General features: G+C 40.8%; 1 protein-coding gene across 5 annotated transcripts in view; it reads right to left on the bottom strand.

The window, feature by feature from the left end:
- Upp2 (uridine phosphorylase 2) overlaps positions 1 to 13,151 on the bottom strand; it is a 64,258-nt gene that overhangs the window by 18,076 nt on the left and 33,031 nt on the right. For 2 of the 5 annotated variants that reach the window (XM_021638784.2, XM_021638798.2), the window contains one exon: positions 9,863 to 10,147. The exons of the other annotated variants lie outside the window; for them this stretch is intronic. In XM_021638784.2, the coding sequence (XP_021494459.1) occupies positions 9,996 to 10,147 (152 nt within the window). In that variant the 3' untranslated portion in view covers positions 9,863 to 9,995. Of the gene's footprint in view, positions 1 to 9,862; positions 10,148 to 13,151 lie in introns of those variants that run through there. 5 annotated transcript variants of the gene reach the window in all.

Genomic DNA, 13,151 nt, shown 5'->3' with positions numbered 1-13,151 from the left:
AGAGGAGACTGCTCTTTACTTCTTGTTTTTCTTCTCTGAGTACCAGGGGCTTCTAGCCATACTCAGCTTTGTGGCAGCCCATGGGATTGGCATGGCCTCTTACCCTCATCTGCTCCCCAGATTGCACCATCTGGCCTGGCCAGTGTTCTAGCTGTGGGTGCTTCCCAATTGTGTTGTGACTATGGGAAGCCAACAGAACACTGATATTTGCACAGGCAGAAGGCTGGTCCTCATACCCTGCTAGATGGATACAGCAATGACAAGCATGGCAGCAGCAAGAAGCAATCCTGGGACAAAGCCCCTGTGGTCCATGCCTTCTGGGGTGCATCCATCGTAGACCATGCAAACCAGTGGGCTATCTCCAGGAAGCTCACCCTTCTACCACACACAGGCCCTTTCTGCTAATTTATCAACTTTGTTGTGAAAACATTAAAAATCCTTTGTTTTTTCCTTCCTCCTCGAAATACATAGTCCATTGTTATAGTCCTCACCAATTTGATAAAACATCTTTCCTCAGAGAATTTGTTATTTTATATGTAGGGAAATTTAGTTGTCTTATTTTTTTCTCCATTTTACACATTTCCTCTGATATGCCAATATTGCTTAGCACCACATATGCTTAAAATTCTTAATATTTATAAATAATTTTACAAACAATTTGCATTCATTTGTTTGACATTTTATAAACATTATGTTAACCTGAAATGTTTGCTGTTAGGGAAAGTATTGGCAAAGGACCCCCAAGACCAAGTTCTCAACACAAAGATTTATTTGCCCCAGAGGGACAAAGGGCAGGGGATAGAGGACAAAGACAGAAGATAGAGATCAAGGGCAAAGAAGAAGGGAACAGGGGAAAGGTGATAGGGATATTTGTCCCGGAGGTACAACGGACTGCCTCTGGATAGAGAGTAGACAGACAGGACCCACAGAAAAGTGGCAGCTTCTAAAGGCAAAGGGGGAACCCCATTCTAGGATAAGGTGTTTAATTTTAATTGGGCATGTTAATTAAGGTGAGCCAAAGGGAGCTTTTCATTGCTGAACTTCAATACTTTGAGCTTTGGACCTTGGTAGTTGGCCTCGGGAGGAAGAAGTGGCCAAATAAGGGACTAGAGTTTGGGGGTTAGCTTTAGGAATATAATCTAATGGTTTTGGCAAGGCAGAGGGAATGGGGGAGAAGAGCAAAGCCTGCCAGATCCATGTTCACCCCCACACTGACCACAGTCTCTTCATTTGCCTTCACAGTACATTTAAAGCAAAAGGTTGTCCAAACTGCCTTACTATCAAACGATTCCAGACTTAGCTTGGGAAGACTAGTTTAAAATGACTCTCCTTTTGTGGCTTACCAAAGTGAAATAAAACTTGGAAGTGAAAATGGCTGTCTGTCTGAGGGGAACGCAGAAACCAAACCATCACTTCAGACAACTCTGGGCCACCTCATCCTGTTCTGTTCTTTTTGCTATTTGCTTTTGGCATTTTCACTTCTCTGTACCTCAGATTTTGCCTAGCTCTATTATGTACTTCACCAATTCTTGTTTTGGTTGTGTCTAATCTGATTTTGAACTTACTTGACAAATTTTTCTTTAAGATTGTGTTTTTTAAAAATAATTTTGCAATTTTATTTAGAATGAAATTTGATCCTTGCATTAGTATAGTACTTAAGGTCCTCTACGACTGATTAAAAAACAAACAAACAAAAAAAGACCTTGTGCTGATGATAACCCTGTGGCTTGAGGTAAATTACTTAACCTCTCTAGTCCTATTTCCTCATATACACATGGAAAGACTGGCTTGTGTACACAGAGAATCCTGTTGTTGTGAGGACTGAATGTATAATCTGTGCAGTGGGTGTTAGAAGGCTCTTCAGCATGGAGCCGGTGCTGGGCTGCTGGGCTTCCCAGCGCCTCTTGTGGCAGTGTTATGCTTCTCCACCTCTCATTCTGTGTTTTAGTCTTAATCATTTTAATTCCTTTTTCTCTGGCAGTCACTCTCTCTGGGTCTCTTTTTGGGGGGCCTCAAGGCTGTTTCTCCTTTAGAGGTCTCTTGTTTTGTTTATTTCCTACTGTTGTAGTAAATAAAATGGCTGCTGGGCTAAAAAAATGTTTATCATTTGCCCTGTAATTGTTACAGTGGTATTATTTAACCCACTATCACAAATAATAAGACACTGACACCTGTTACATTTTATAATTGCCTGTTTACCTTGGGCTGAGCAAATATTTCACCTCACCATCCACCTCCCAGCCCCATCCGCGCCATCCATCTTAATCATTCCTATCTGGGCTACCTTCCATCCATAATCTTAGAAATACTTGCTTGTATTCTTCACCTGGGCCTTTCCATGCCATTATTGGAGTCCTTTCTTTCAGACCACATGGTTCCTTCTCCATGTTAAGCCATGGTGGCCTCCTTCTGCCTATGCTTCTCTGTTTCCTGTGATTCTCTAGAACCCAAAGCCCAGGAACCTTAGCCACACCTCCCCCATTCTGCCCTGTCCAAGTTTTAGGCCTTTAATCAACCAATCAGGAATAATGTCTTAGGCAGGTCTACATAACAAGGATAGCTGTATCTAGGCAGTAACCGGATCTTAAGGGCCAGTAATTAGCATCAAAATATAAGCATCAGACCAACCCATGGCAGGATCCCCTTCCACTTCGATTTGTCTGCTCCCCCACATGTTTTGTGTTTATTGTGCCTGGAAAGCCAGCAGTGTTTTTTGTCTAAAATTATATTTTCTATATTTTACAACAGGAGTCCCTGACATGTGGATTCAAACTCTAAACCCAACTTAAGGCACTGAGCTGGGCTTTCTTAGGGAATTACATTTCGCTTCCGGTTATCGGACAAAGACAAACTTGCTCAGACAGCAGGTGTTTTCTGTGATGTCATCGTGGAGTCATCCAGCTTCACCAGACAAGAGGCCTCATGTCTGCACTGGGGCTAGTGGAAATACCCTCAGGACTCAGCTCTGTCTTTAAATCTCCCCCCTTCCCTGGCATACTTTGATTCGCTTCCAAAAACTTTTTGTACTGTGTGTGTGTGTGTGTGTGTGTGTGTGTGTGTGTTTTGCAGATGTTCAGTCTCCACCTTGCAGACTCCACCTTGTAGATTTTGTCTTTCTTGCGATCTCATTGCCTGAGCATCTTCTTCCCTGTGACCCGCCCATCTTCTTACCCTCCCACCCCCTGCAATCATTTTTCTTAGACTTCCTTTTCTTCACACCAGTTTCTTTCCTTCTCTGGCAGTGCATTTAGTCCCACTGAGTCTTATATAAAATGACAACCAGAAAAGAGACATCATATTATTAAGTGGCTTTTTACCCTCGTTGAGATCAAAAGCATTTATACCAAGGACATTACATATTGGGTTGGTGCAGGGAAATTTCATTTGAAACAGGCAGATTGATCCTGTAGAAATATTCTCAGAGCCTTTCTTCTTCATTTTCTCCAGTGAATTGTTTAGATTTAATCATCCCCTCTGATAGCTGCTGACGTGTTAGTCCTATCTTGTTGTATGATTCCTGACTCTGATGAATTGTGCCTTGAAAAATGTCTTTGCTCAGATGCGTTATATTGAGCCAGGGTGCTGGGGCCAGCTGCTGCCAAGCTCAAGGCTCTTTGCAGACATCTTCCCGTACTGGAAGTAGACTTGGGCCTCTGACTGCTGGGACCCAGTCTGTTTTCTCTGATTCCCCTTCCAAAGCAACCTTCTCAGAGACCTTTGTTAGCTATGTAGAAATGCCAGTTGCCAGGTATGAAAACCAGACTGGAACTTTCTCCCTAAAAACTGGTAAAGCTAATGGTTATTATTTTTAAAAATTCAAATAGATTGAGCCCTTCACTCACAGCAGTATGTATTTCCGTTATGTGTATATGCACATTATGTATACAAAGCGTTTGCTGTTCAACCTTTTCTGCATGGCCATGCACACTGACTGACAACCATCATCACTCTCTCTAGAACTCTTTCATTCTTTCAAAATTAATAAAAAATCTGTATCTGTTCAACAAGAATTTCCCTTCCTCTTTCCCTCAGGCGCCGACATCACTACTCTACCTCCTTTCTCTCTGAATTTGATTACTTTAGAAATTTCATTTCTCAATGGAGTCATAAGATTTCATTATTTCACTTCATTATTTCATTATTTCACTGGACTTAGAGGTCCATCCATGCTGTGCATGCATCAGAATTTCATTGAGATTTCACTTTTTAATGAGCTGCACTTTATACTATATGTATATCTTTTGGAAGGCTAATTTTGTATTAGCTAAATTGCTGTCAGACATATTCATCACATAGATGCTGACATCATTACTGACATCTGTCACTCATCAGCCTTTTAAATGCCACTCTCTTCCACAACTGCCAGCCTAGCTCTGTCACATTTGAACTCTCCTTAGCCTCTTATCAAGAGGAGACATGGGAAATGCATCATCTCTTCTGAAAAAGACGTTTTTATTCCGAAACACAGAAACTGACTTGTAAAGTGAAAATATGAAGCCATTTGCTCTGTCGAGTGTGTTTCTGTGTGTGTCTAACGTAATAACAATAATGAATTTGGAGGTGTCATCTAATCTTTTCTCCCTTTGGGCATTATGGGATGGAGGTGGCTCAGTCTTAGTCCCCTGAGCATATTTTCATGCTGCAGGCCCCTGTCTCACCCCCATTCTCCCTCCCCCGACCTTCCCTTGACAGACATCCGATTGTTCTTACTGCACACCTGTCAGTGACCACCCCCCACCCTGTTTGCCTGTATACTAGGTCCACTTTCCTTATAACCCAAATTACCTGTCCAGACACAGCCAGGGAGGAGTCTAGTCATAGTCTCTTTCCTGTCTCATGCTCTCCATCTGTTGTCAGCACCTTACACGGAGTTCTCACCAAAATTAGGCCTTAAGTAAAGTTCACCCTGAATGTCCACCTTTGTCCAAGAAACCCCCTCAAACCTTCCTGCTCTACATAAACACTCCTTTTTCTTTCTTTTTTTTTTTTTTTTTGACTTCTCCAAACATGCTTGTTTCTGCCTCTCCTTTGGAGTCTAGGTATTTTCCTTTGAATCACAGTGAGTCACACCGTTGGTGTTCCAAGTATACGAGGCTATAATTGCTTAAAGGAAGCAATCCCCTTGTTGTCTCATGGTATCTAACCTTGTGACTTACGAGGAGCTGGCTCTCTGTAAATGTGTTTATTCTTTCTGCCCTTTGCTTCCTTGCTTGAAACTCACGCCATTGAAACGTTAGAGCGATCATAGAAATAGTTCTATTTGGCTCAAGCCTTCTGGGATCTCAATGGAGAGAAGGCAGCTTGCGCTGAAGAGATGGCTCAGAGGTTAGGAAAGAAGGCTGCTAGCGCCGACAAGCAGACAGAGAGGGCAAAATCTGAGTAGGTGCGGTGCCCACGCTAACCTTTAACCCAAAGTGAGGCCCTGTCCAAGAATCTTGTTGCTTTGTTTTATCGTTGTTTTGTAACATTGGTGGTGTGGAGTGGGGTGTAGGTGGGATGTAACTCCAAAGGGGCTTTTCTCTCAGATAGAAAATAAAGTTAAAATAAAAATTAAAAAATTAAAATTAAAAGTATTACCTATTTTTTTTCATTTACTTCACTCAATTTACATCTCACCCATAGGTCCCTCCCTCCTCTCCTCCTAGTCCCATCCTCCTTCCTGCATCCCCCCTCCTCTATTCCTCTGAATAGGGGAGGCCCCCTAATCCAACACCCCAGCTCATCTATTCACATGAGAACTGAGTTTGTCTTCCTCCTCTGTGGCCTTGTAGGGCAGTCCCATGAGGGGGAAGTGATCAAAAAGTAGGCATAACCTATATTTTTAAAGATCTGTTCTTTATGGTCTAATGGGAGATGGGACAAAGTTGGAGGGCTTACATAATTTTTATTGTCTAGAATAGCCACAGTGCTTCAAAGTGTTAACAAATTAGCCTTCTACAGAAGACAATACTTTTTCCTAGAAAATTTAAATTCTGAAAAAAAACAAAACAAAACAAAAAACCAAAACAAAACAAAGCAGGCATAATCCTAAATTGCCATTTGGCCAATTATCCACAAAATGTATGATCCTGCTTTCAAGGTTGTTCACCTAATGAATTTAAAAATGACTTCATACTCATAATATATTATTAATATTACATTTAATGTTTCAAAAGGAAAAGCAGTTAAATGGTGCGGTTTGTTCTCAAGGACAACTTGCCATGCTCACTTTTTAGAAACATAAATGTTAAGTTGATTCTATACTGAATGACACCTATCGGGTGGAGTGCATAAGAAATGGGAAAGTTACTGGGAAGTGAATAATGAAGCAGATTGCAAATTATACATTTTTCTAGATATTCATTTTAGGAGACCTTGTGATAACGACCCTGTTATTATTTAGGATTCCTAAAAGATGGAGAAAGCCTAAAGGAATAAAGAATGTGTGTGTATTGAAAGGAACAGGCTGGCTTTACAGGTTTCTTTGTAAATTCTATACCCCGTGTTAAACTAAATTCTCCCAGCACTTTTCCAGAAAGCAGGACGAAAGGAGGAGCGGGTGAATTGAGACAAGACCCACCCTGTTGCAAAGGAATGCCAAAGGTCTCCATCCTGCTGCTGAGGAATGAGATAGAGTTGCCTAGCAACCGGGGAGGACTGACTGGACTTGGGTGTTTAAAATAGACCAATCAATTTAAAAGTCAACTACCCTATCCAATCCAGTGTTGCCAAGCTTGCAACCCCCGCATTTCCCGTGCTTTTTCCTTTAAAAACCCCAGGTCTCTGTCTCTCGGAGCTGTTCCTCACTGGTTTTGGGGGGCAGCCACATAGCACCATGGCTTGAATAAACCTCTTGTAGTTGCATCGATCTGGTCTCCTGAGTTCCCTTCATCTGTGTCCCTGGAAATCAGGCTCCTGCTAGGCCTAACATGTACATATATGTATACATATGTCTGTATAGATATGTATATATGTACATATGTCTTTATACATATGTCTGTGTACATATATACATATATGTATATATATTATACATATATAATTTTTAAAGGGAACCAAAGGAAAACTTATCAGCAAGATGAGTTTGTTTAGCTCTAAATCTGGTATAAAGACTGTAAAGCAGATCTTCAATATATCTACTAATGGTATTTCTACATGCTGGATCAATCCTGCAGAGAAGAGTATGGCTTTACAAAAGTCAGTATGTGTTAGACAATTTTAATTTCCTTCTATGATAAAAGACAGGAAACTATGGCTTGGAGGCAAGCAATGAGGCCATTTGTTTTTTTGCTCGGGTTTTCATTTCTACCCCACACATGATGCCTGTTAGTAAAATGTTGAACGGCATGTTTCTAAAGCTGTGTTCTTGCAGAGATCATGAGAATGATGAAATGCTGGCATATATTCTTACAGAAAGGGTTACATCTCAAGGTGTCCTGGTTGTTTAAAACCAATGACTTCTTATATTATTAATATGTACAGACAATAATGCACACATACATGCTTAAACCATCCAGCCTTACCATGCACCAGTCAGCAGCTGGAAAATAAAATTATTAAGATGCTATTTCTGGCATCAAGAGGTTGTTCTTCTGGCAACTACTCCAGTGAGAATAGTTGAAAGGCATTTAAACGTTCAGCTAGGAGGGGTACCTACAGGACACATTCTTCTGTATCAGTGGCTGTTTTCCCAGGCTATACTCAATGAGTCGTACTGGGCTGGTTTGAGTGAGGCTCAGGCAGTGTTTTTGAAGGGTTTTCCTGGCAACCCTCGTATGCCCCAGTGTTGAGAACTACAAGGGTGCCCCAGAGCAGATCAGTTGACACCCATACCTGCCTGTCACAGCAAGAGTTTGTAAGGGAATTGATCTGGCAGAAATACACTCCTCATCTGATTTTCATCTGAGCAACTAGCCTTGACAGGTACTGTTTTAGGTGCTTGGAGACAGATAGCACAGCAGTAAATGAAGCAGACATAGTCTTTACCCCCAAGAATCTTAGTGTCTAGACATTAAGTATTCACTAAACAGGGACCCAAGTCACAACAAAAATCTCAAGCTGCAGTGAATACTTTGAAGAAGTAGTAGATGGCGCCGTGGGAAGCAAGGCTGCAGGGATTTGACTGGAGGTTGGGGGGGGGGGCACCGAGTTCAGATGTAAACCAGGAGCAGGAGCTGAAGCAGGGCCCAGAGCACTCATATGAACTTCCAGTGTGGAGGTGCGGCTATCGAGAGTGAGAACCTGGCTGGAGTCTACACGGCAGAAAGTCCTGTCTGGACGCGGGGAAGCCGGAAAGAGGAACAGATTGAGGAAAAGCACAAAAGAGTCCATTCATCTGACTCCTTGACTGTTTGAAGGATGGAATAGGAAGACAGGCTTCCTCAAACTAGTTTTGAGGTATCTAGCTGGACACTGTTTGCTCAAATAGGAGCTACTGGCAAGGAGAACATTAGCACTCTTGGTCAGGAAGTGACAGGAAGATTAAGCGGTAACTATTTCATTCATCTCTTTCTCAGAATCTCTTTTTCTCACGGCAAGGTAAAAAGCAAACAAGATTTTCAAAGGCAGCCAGATAAAAGTTCAAACCAAAAGCTTATTGAACCGCTTTGAAGTAGATTCCACTTCACGAAATAGGAAGTGAAGTAAAAACCTGGCTAGCACATAGATGCTCCCTGCCTCGCCCTTTGCGTTTGTAGTTCAGGTGTTTGTGTTTGTTGGTCGATTGTTGAGAGACCTGGGAAGCTGCCCTCCAAGCATTGCCGCTGCCAAAAGAAGTTCACACCCAAAGCACCTTTTATGGGGTCCGTTATTGCTGCTGCTTGAAGGAGAAATCCATTCTTGTCTCAGGCTTCGGCTAGTTGAGACTCAGCCTGGAGCCTGCTGTCTCCATCAGGGAATCCTGCCCTGAGTGCTTGTTCAGCCACATCCAATGAGCAAATGGTCCAGCATCCAAATACTCTTCAGCATGGTGGGAGTCACATTTTATTTGTTCCGCAACCATATAAATATATATACATAACATTACTCTTGTCTTATCTAGTCTCTCCAATTTCTAAGCGTTCAGAAGAACCTTCAAGGTGGGATCAATTCATGGAGCCTCTGCTGTGTGCTACCTCTTGCTGCCAAACAGGGGAGGCATGCGTGCAGGCTTTGAAGGAAGCCTGCCTCAAAACTAAACACATGGATTCGGTCACTCTCTCGATTTCCTGTTAAATTTGATTGTTAACTAATTCTTCAGCTTATCCAGTTTTTATAGAAACAACAACAAATACAGCTTTCTCAAGACATACTTCCTTATAGAAAAAAAAAAAAGAAAAAAGGATTGCTAGAAGGCATTTAGTCACTTCTGATTTCAGAAGGAAAAAAAAAAGGGCCTTTGCATTACCAAGGGTTTTCATTTGAAAAAAAAAAAAGATGTGTGATCCCAAGCTGTTATGTTCTGTGAGAATCACAAATGTAGACATTCATAAACTTCTAATTCCATTCTGTGTGCACTGAAATTGTGCAGGGATAGGAGAAGAGTATGGGCATATTTCCCCAAGGATAATTCTTTCATGCAGGCCTATATCACACTGACACGTTTCTGTAAATATTTTGAATGTGCATAATCAATTTTTGTCACTTGTCCAACACCTAGAAGTGCTGACAGCGCCCTGACATACACTTCTGGATCTGCTTCAGCAAGTGACTGGTAACCATCTACAAACGGCTGATCTATTTTGATGTACGCTTAATTAATGCTACATATGAAACTCCAAATGTCACAATTCGTGAGTTTAAAATATTAATTATTAGACTGCCTTAGTTAACTGGTTCTAAAATGAAATTTGAACTTAATTTCACGTGGGTATTAAATTCTCTTACAATAAATCCAACTTTAGGATAAAAGATTTCATAAAATCTTTTATGGTTTTTAGCCCAAGGAGGAAAAATACATAAAAATGTTACGAACAACACATGGCTTCATTGTTGCAACTCCATGTACCAGCTCTCAGGAGGAGGGCCCGGATTCTGAGTCACGACATCTGGTCACAAAGTCCAAGCTGTTTTTTGATGAAATTGGAGATTAGGAGCTGTGGCCGTTGCTGGTACTCCACCAGGACATCATGGGACAAATTGATTTGGTCACTCTCAAGTCTGTCAAGAAGTGTCACACAGACCACAGCCGCTAGTAAAGAAAGCCGTAGGGTTAGTGAAAAGAACGGCTGATCTTTTCTGTGGGATATTAGCCTAAAACATTAACATTCACAACATGTACCTTGTTCATCCTGGAGTATAGACACAATCTACAAGTCCCTCTAGCTTTTTCTATTTTTCCTTCCTTCTTTCCTTTTTCTTTCCTTCCTTCCTGCTTTCCTTCCAAGACTAATTTAAATTAGTTATTTGAAAATATTAAAACCCCTCTTCTCTGCAGTATACTAGATAAAGGAAAGCATTGTGCTCAGAAGAGAACAAGACAAAAATAATCTTCATATCCAAAGCACACAAACCTCTGGGCTTTCAATTGTACTTGTCAGTGCTGAGAGGAGGCTCTTCCTCTCTGAGGATATATCTGAATGTGATGTTCTATTCGTGGGTGCAATGTATGAATGTGATTGCTGTAGATGAATGAGGCAAGCAGCAATGAACTAGCTATGGGATGCTGGCTAGAAAATACCCATGAAGGTGAACACTGATTCTTGTGAAATTTAAGGTCTCAAGTCAAATGCTTGAACATAAGACTTAGGCATATGAAAGAGCAAACACATTAACACATTAGTATTTAACTATCAAAGAATAAGGGAAATAATGTGTTGAAAAAAACAACAACAAAAAAATGTGGGAAAAATGCAATATGTTTCAGAATCAAAGTTCTCTCTTTTTGTTTTTATTTATTTAAGGGGAATATCTTTAATTTGTCCTATTAGGAAAATCTAGACCAGAAAAAAAAGTGGATACTGTATCAATTCCTTGTTCTCAAGTTTCACATCAAGTCTTTAATTCCAATGTGCCTGCTTATATTGGAATCAGTATTGAGCACTTAGGATGGACAATAGTGATCTAATCTCCATCAGCATCTAAAAGTGCATTATGGCAAAGGGGGTCAGTTCTATGGACATTAGCAAGCTGTGCGGGAATAAAAATAAAGTTGGATAATATATATTTCTAGCCTCATTGCTGCAGACTTCACTGGGAGATAGGGATTAAGAACAAGTATACTAGAGTCACAAGAGTTCATGCCATCTTTTAAATGTTTACTTTTCATTGTTAAGTGATACTTATATACACTTGGGGTAAAGTGAAATATTTCAATATGTATATGCACTATAGAAAGACTTAGTCAATCTAACTAACATATGCAACCCTCTTAAAAACTTATTTTTATAATAACAATTAAATTTTACTCATTTAGATATTTAGACATATACATTTATTATCAACAATACTCGATTACAATAGTTATTGGTACATTAAAAATTTGTTCCTTTCTCTAACTGCAACATTGTGTCCTTTGACCAACATGTTAAAATTTCCCACTCCACCAACTCTCCTCTCCCCATTCTCCTGTAGTCATGATTACAGTCTCTATTCCAAAGAGTCTGAGTTTTTTTTAGATTCTACACAGATTGTGCAAGATCTTTTTCTACGCCTGGCTTATTTCACTTAGCTCAATGTCTCCAGTGTTTATCTGTGTTGTCAAATACTCCAATCTCCTTCTTCACAAGACAGAAGTATTCCATTTTATATGCACATCATATTTTATTCATCCAGTCATCACTGATAAATACTTTGGTTGATTTTATAATGGTGGATGTTGTGAGTGATGCTATCCTGAGTTCTAGTGATGGTATCTCTTCCACAGACTGATTTTAATTCTTTTACTTACATATTTAGAGGTGAGATTGTCAGACTCCAGGGTATTTCTATTTTTAGTCTGAGAGAACATTATTCATTTTCCCAGGATGGCTGTGCTACTTAAGCTATACTTTCATCCCCAGTGTACTAGGGGTCCATGTTTTTTTTTTTAAACCTCTTCATCAATACTTGTAATTGTTTGCCTTTTTCAGATCCATTGTAACAGGTGCTGATTTATAATAAATCAAGTTATTTATTTCCCTGCTATTAAATTGTATGAACTCCTTAGGTATTTTGAATGTAAACGTCTTATTATTCAGTTTGAAAATATTTTTCCAGTTGATGTACCTTTTTGTTCCATTTAGTTCTTGCTGCGTGCCAGGCATTTATGACATCGTAACGCAGGCAGCCATGTCATGGACTCATGAACGAGATACTATTTTTTGTTCCCACCGACAGATGAAGGCGTAGAAAGGTTAAACGAATGGCCTGTTACGATATAACTGCTAAGTAGCCAGTCAGTTCCCAACTTCCTCAGCGGCTGCATCCTTTCCTCTCCTGAGCGGATGAGTACTCGGTGAACTGTTAGAACCTGCCTTGGCCTGCCCATCAAGCTAAAGCTTACAATCAAGTAACAAGCAATGAAAATTTTCAACTACAGAAGAGTCTAATATTTCATCACCTCGGGCCCTGTTTACTCAAAACTCCCTCGCTTGCTTGTACAGCAGCTCGGTTGAACAGGTAAACAAGAGAACGGGAGAGCCAGAACCTTCTCCCTGTTTTCGAGTTAATGAGCAGCCAGTCTGTGAAGTGTGATGTGGCTGGCAGATGCAGGGAACACTGAAAGTCCCGCTCCGAGCCCTCACTTGGCAGAAGGATAAAGAGACTCCACAGAGCAGGCACCCGAGAGAACTGTTTCCCTCAGATTTCAAGCGTAAGGTCAAATCCGGAGGGAGCTAGTAACAGCAGTTCTGGTTTTGTTTTCTCCACCTTGGAGAGCCCCCTAACAAGCAGCCTACGATGATCTTGTCACCTAACTATTTCCATGAACAAATAAAAGGGACTAATTACCCAAAACAACCTGTCAAAATGAAGCCCGTGGCTTTGCTGCCATAATCCTTAGATGAGGTAGCTCCTGGGGCCAGAGGGACACTTAGTGACCTAGCTGTCAACAAGAACACTGTCAGCTACCTGACCCAGGAGGAATGTAATGGGAGCACACAGCTCTAAAGCAGAGCTTACTAGGTTCAGAGGCCAGACAGTAATGCCTAGCAATTCTCAGCCCTTTGGCATCATTTATGGCCTTTTAGAAAAGCTGATGAAAGTTGCTACTGTGT

The sequence above is a fragment of the Meriones unguiculatus genome, chromosome 8 (genome assembly GCF_030254825.1).
Source record: "Meriones unguiculatus strain TT.TT164.6M chromosome 8, Bangor_MerUng_6.1, whole genome shotgun sequence".
Lineage (NCBI taxonomy): Eukaryota > Metazoa > Chordata > Mammalia > Rodentia > Muridae > Meriones > Meriones unguiculatus.
Note: the sequence above shows the minus strand (reverse complement) of the source record. Positions and strands in the feature narration are given on the sequence as shown.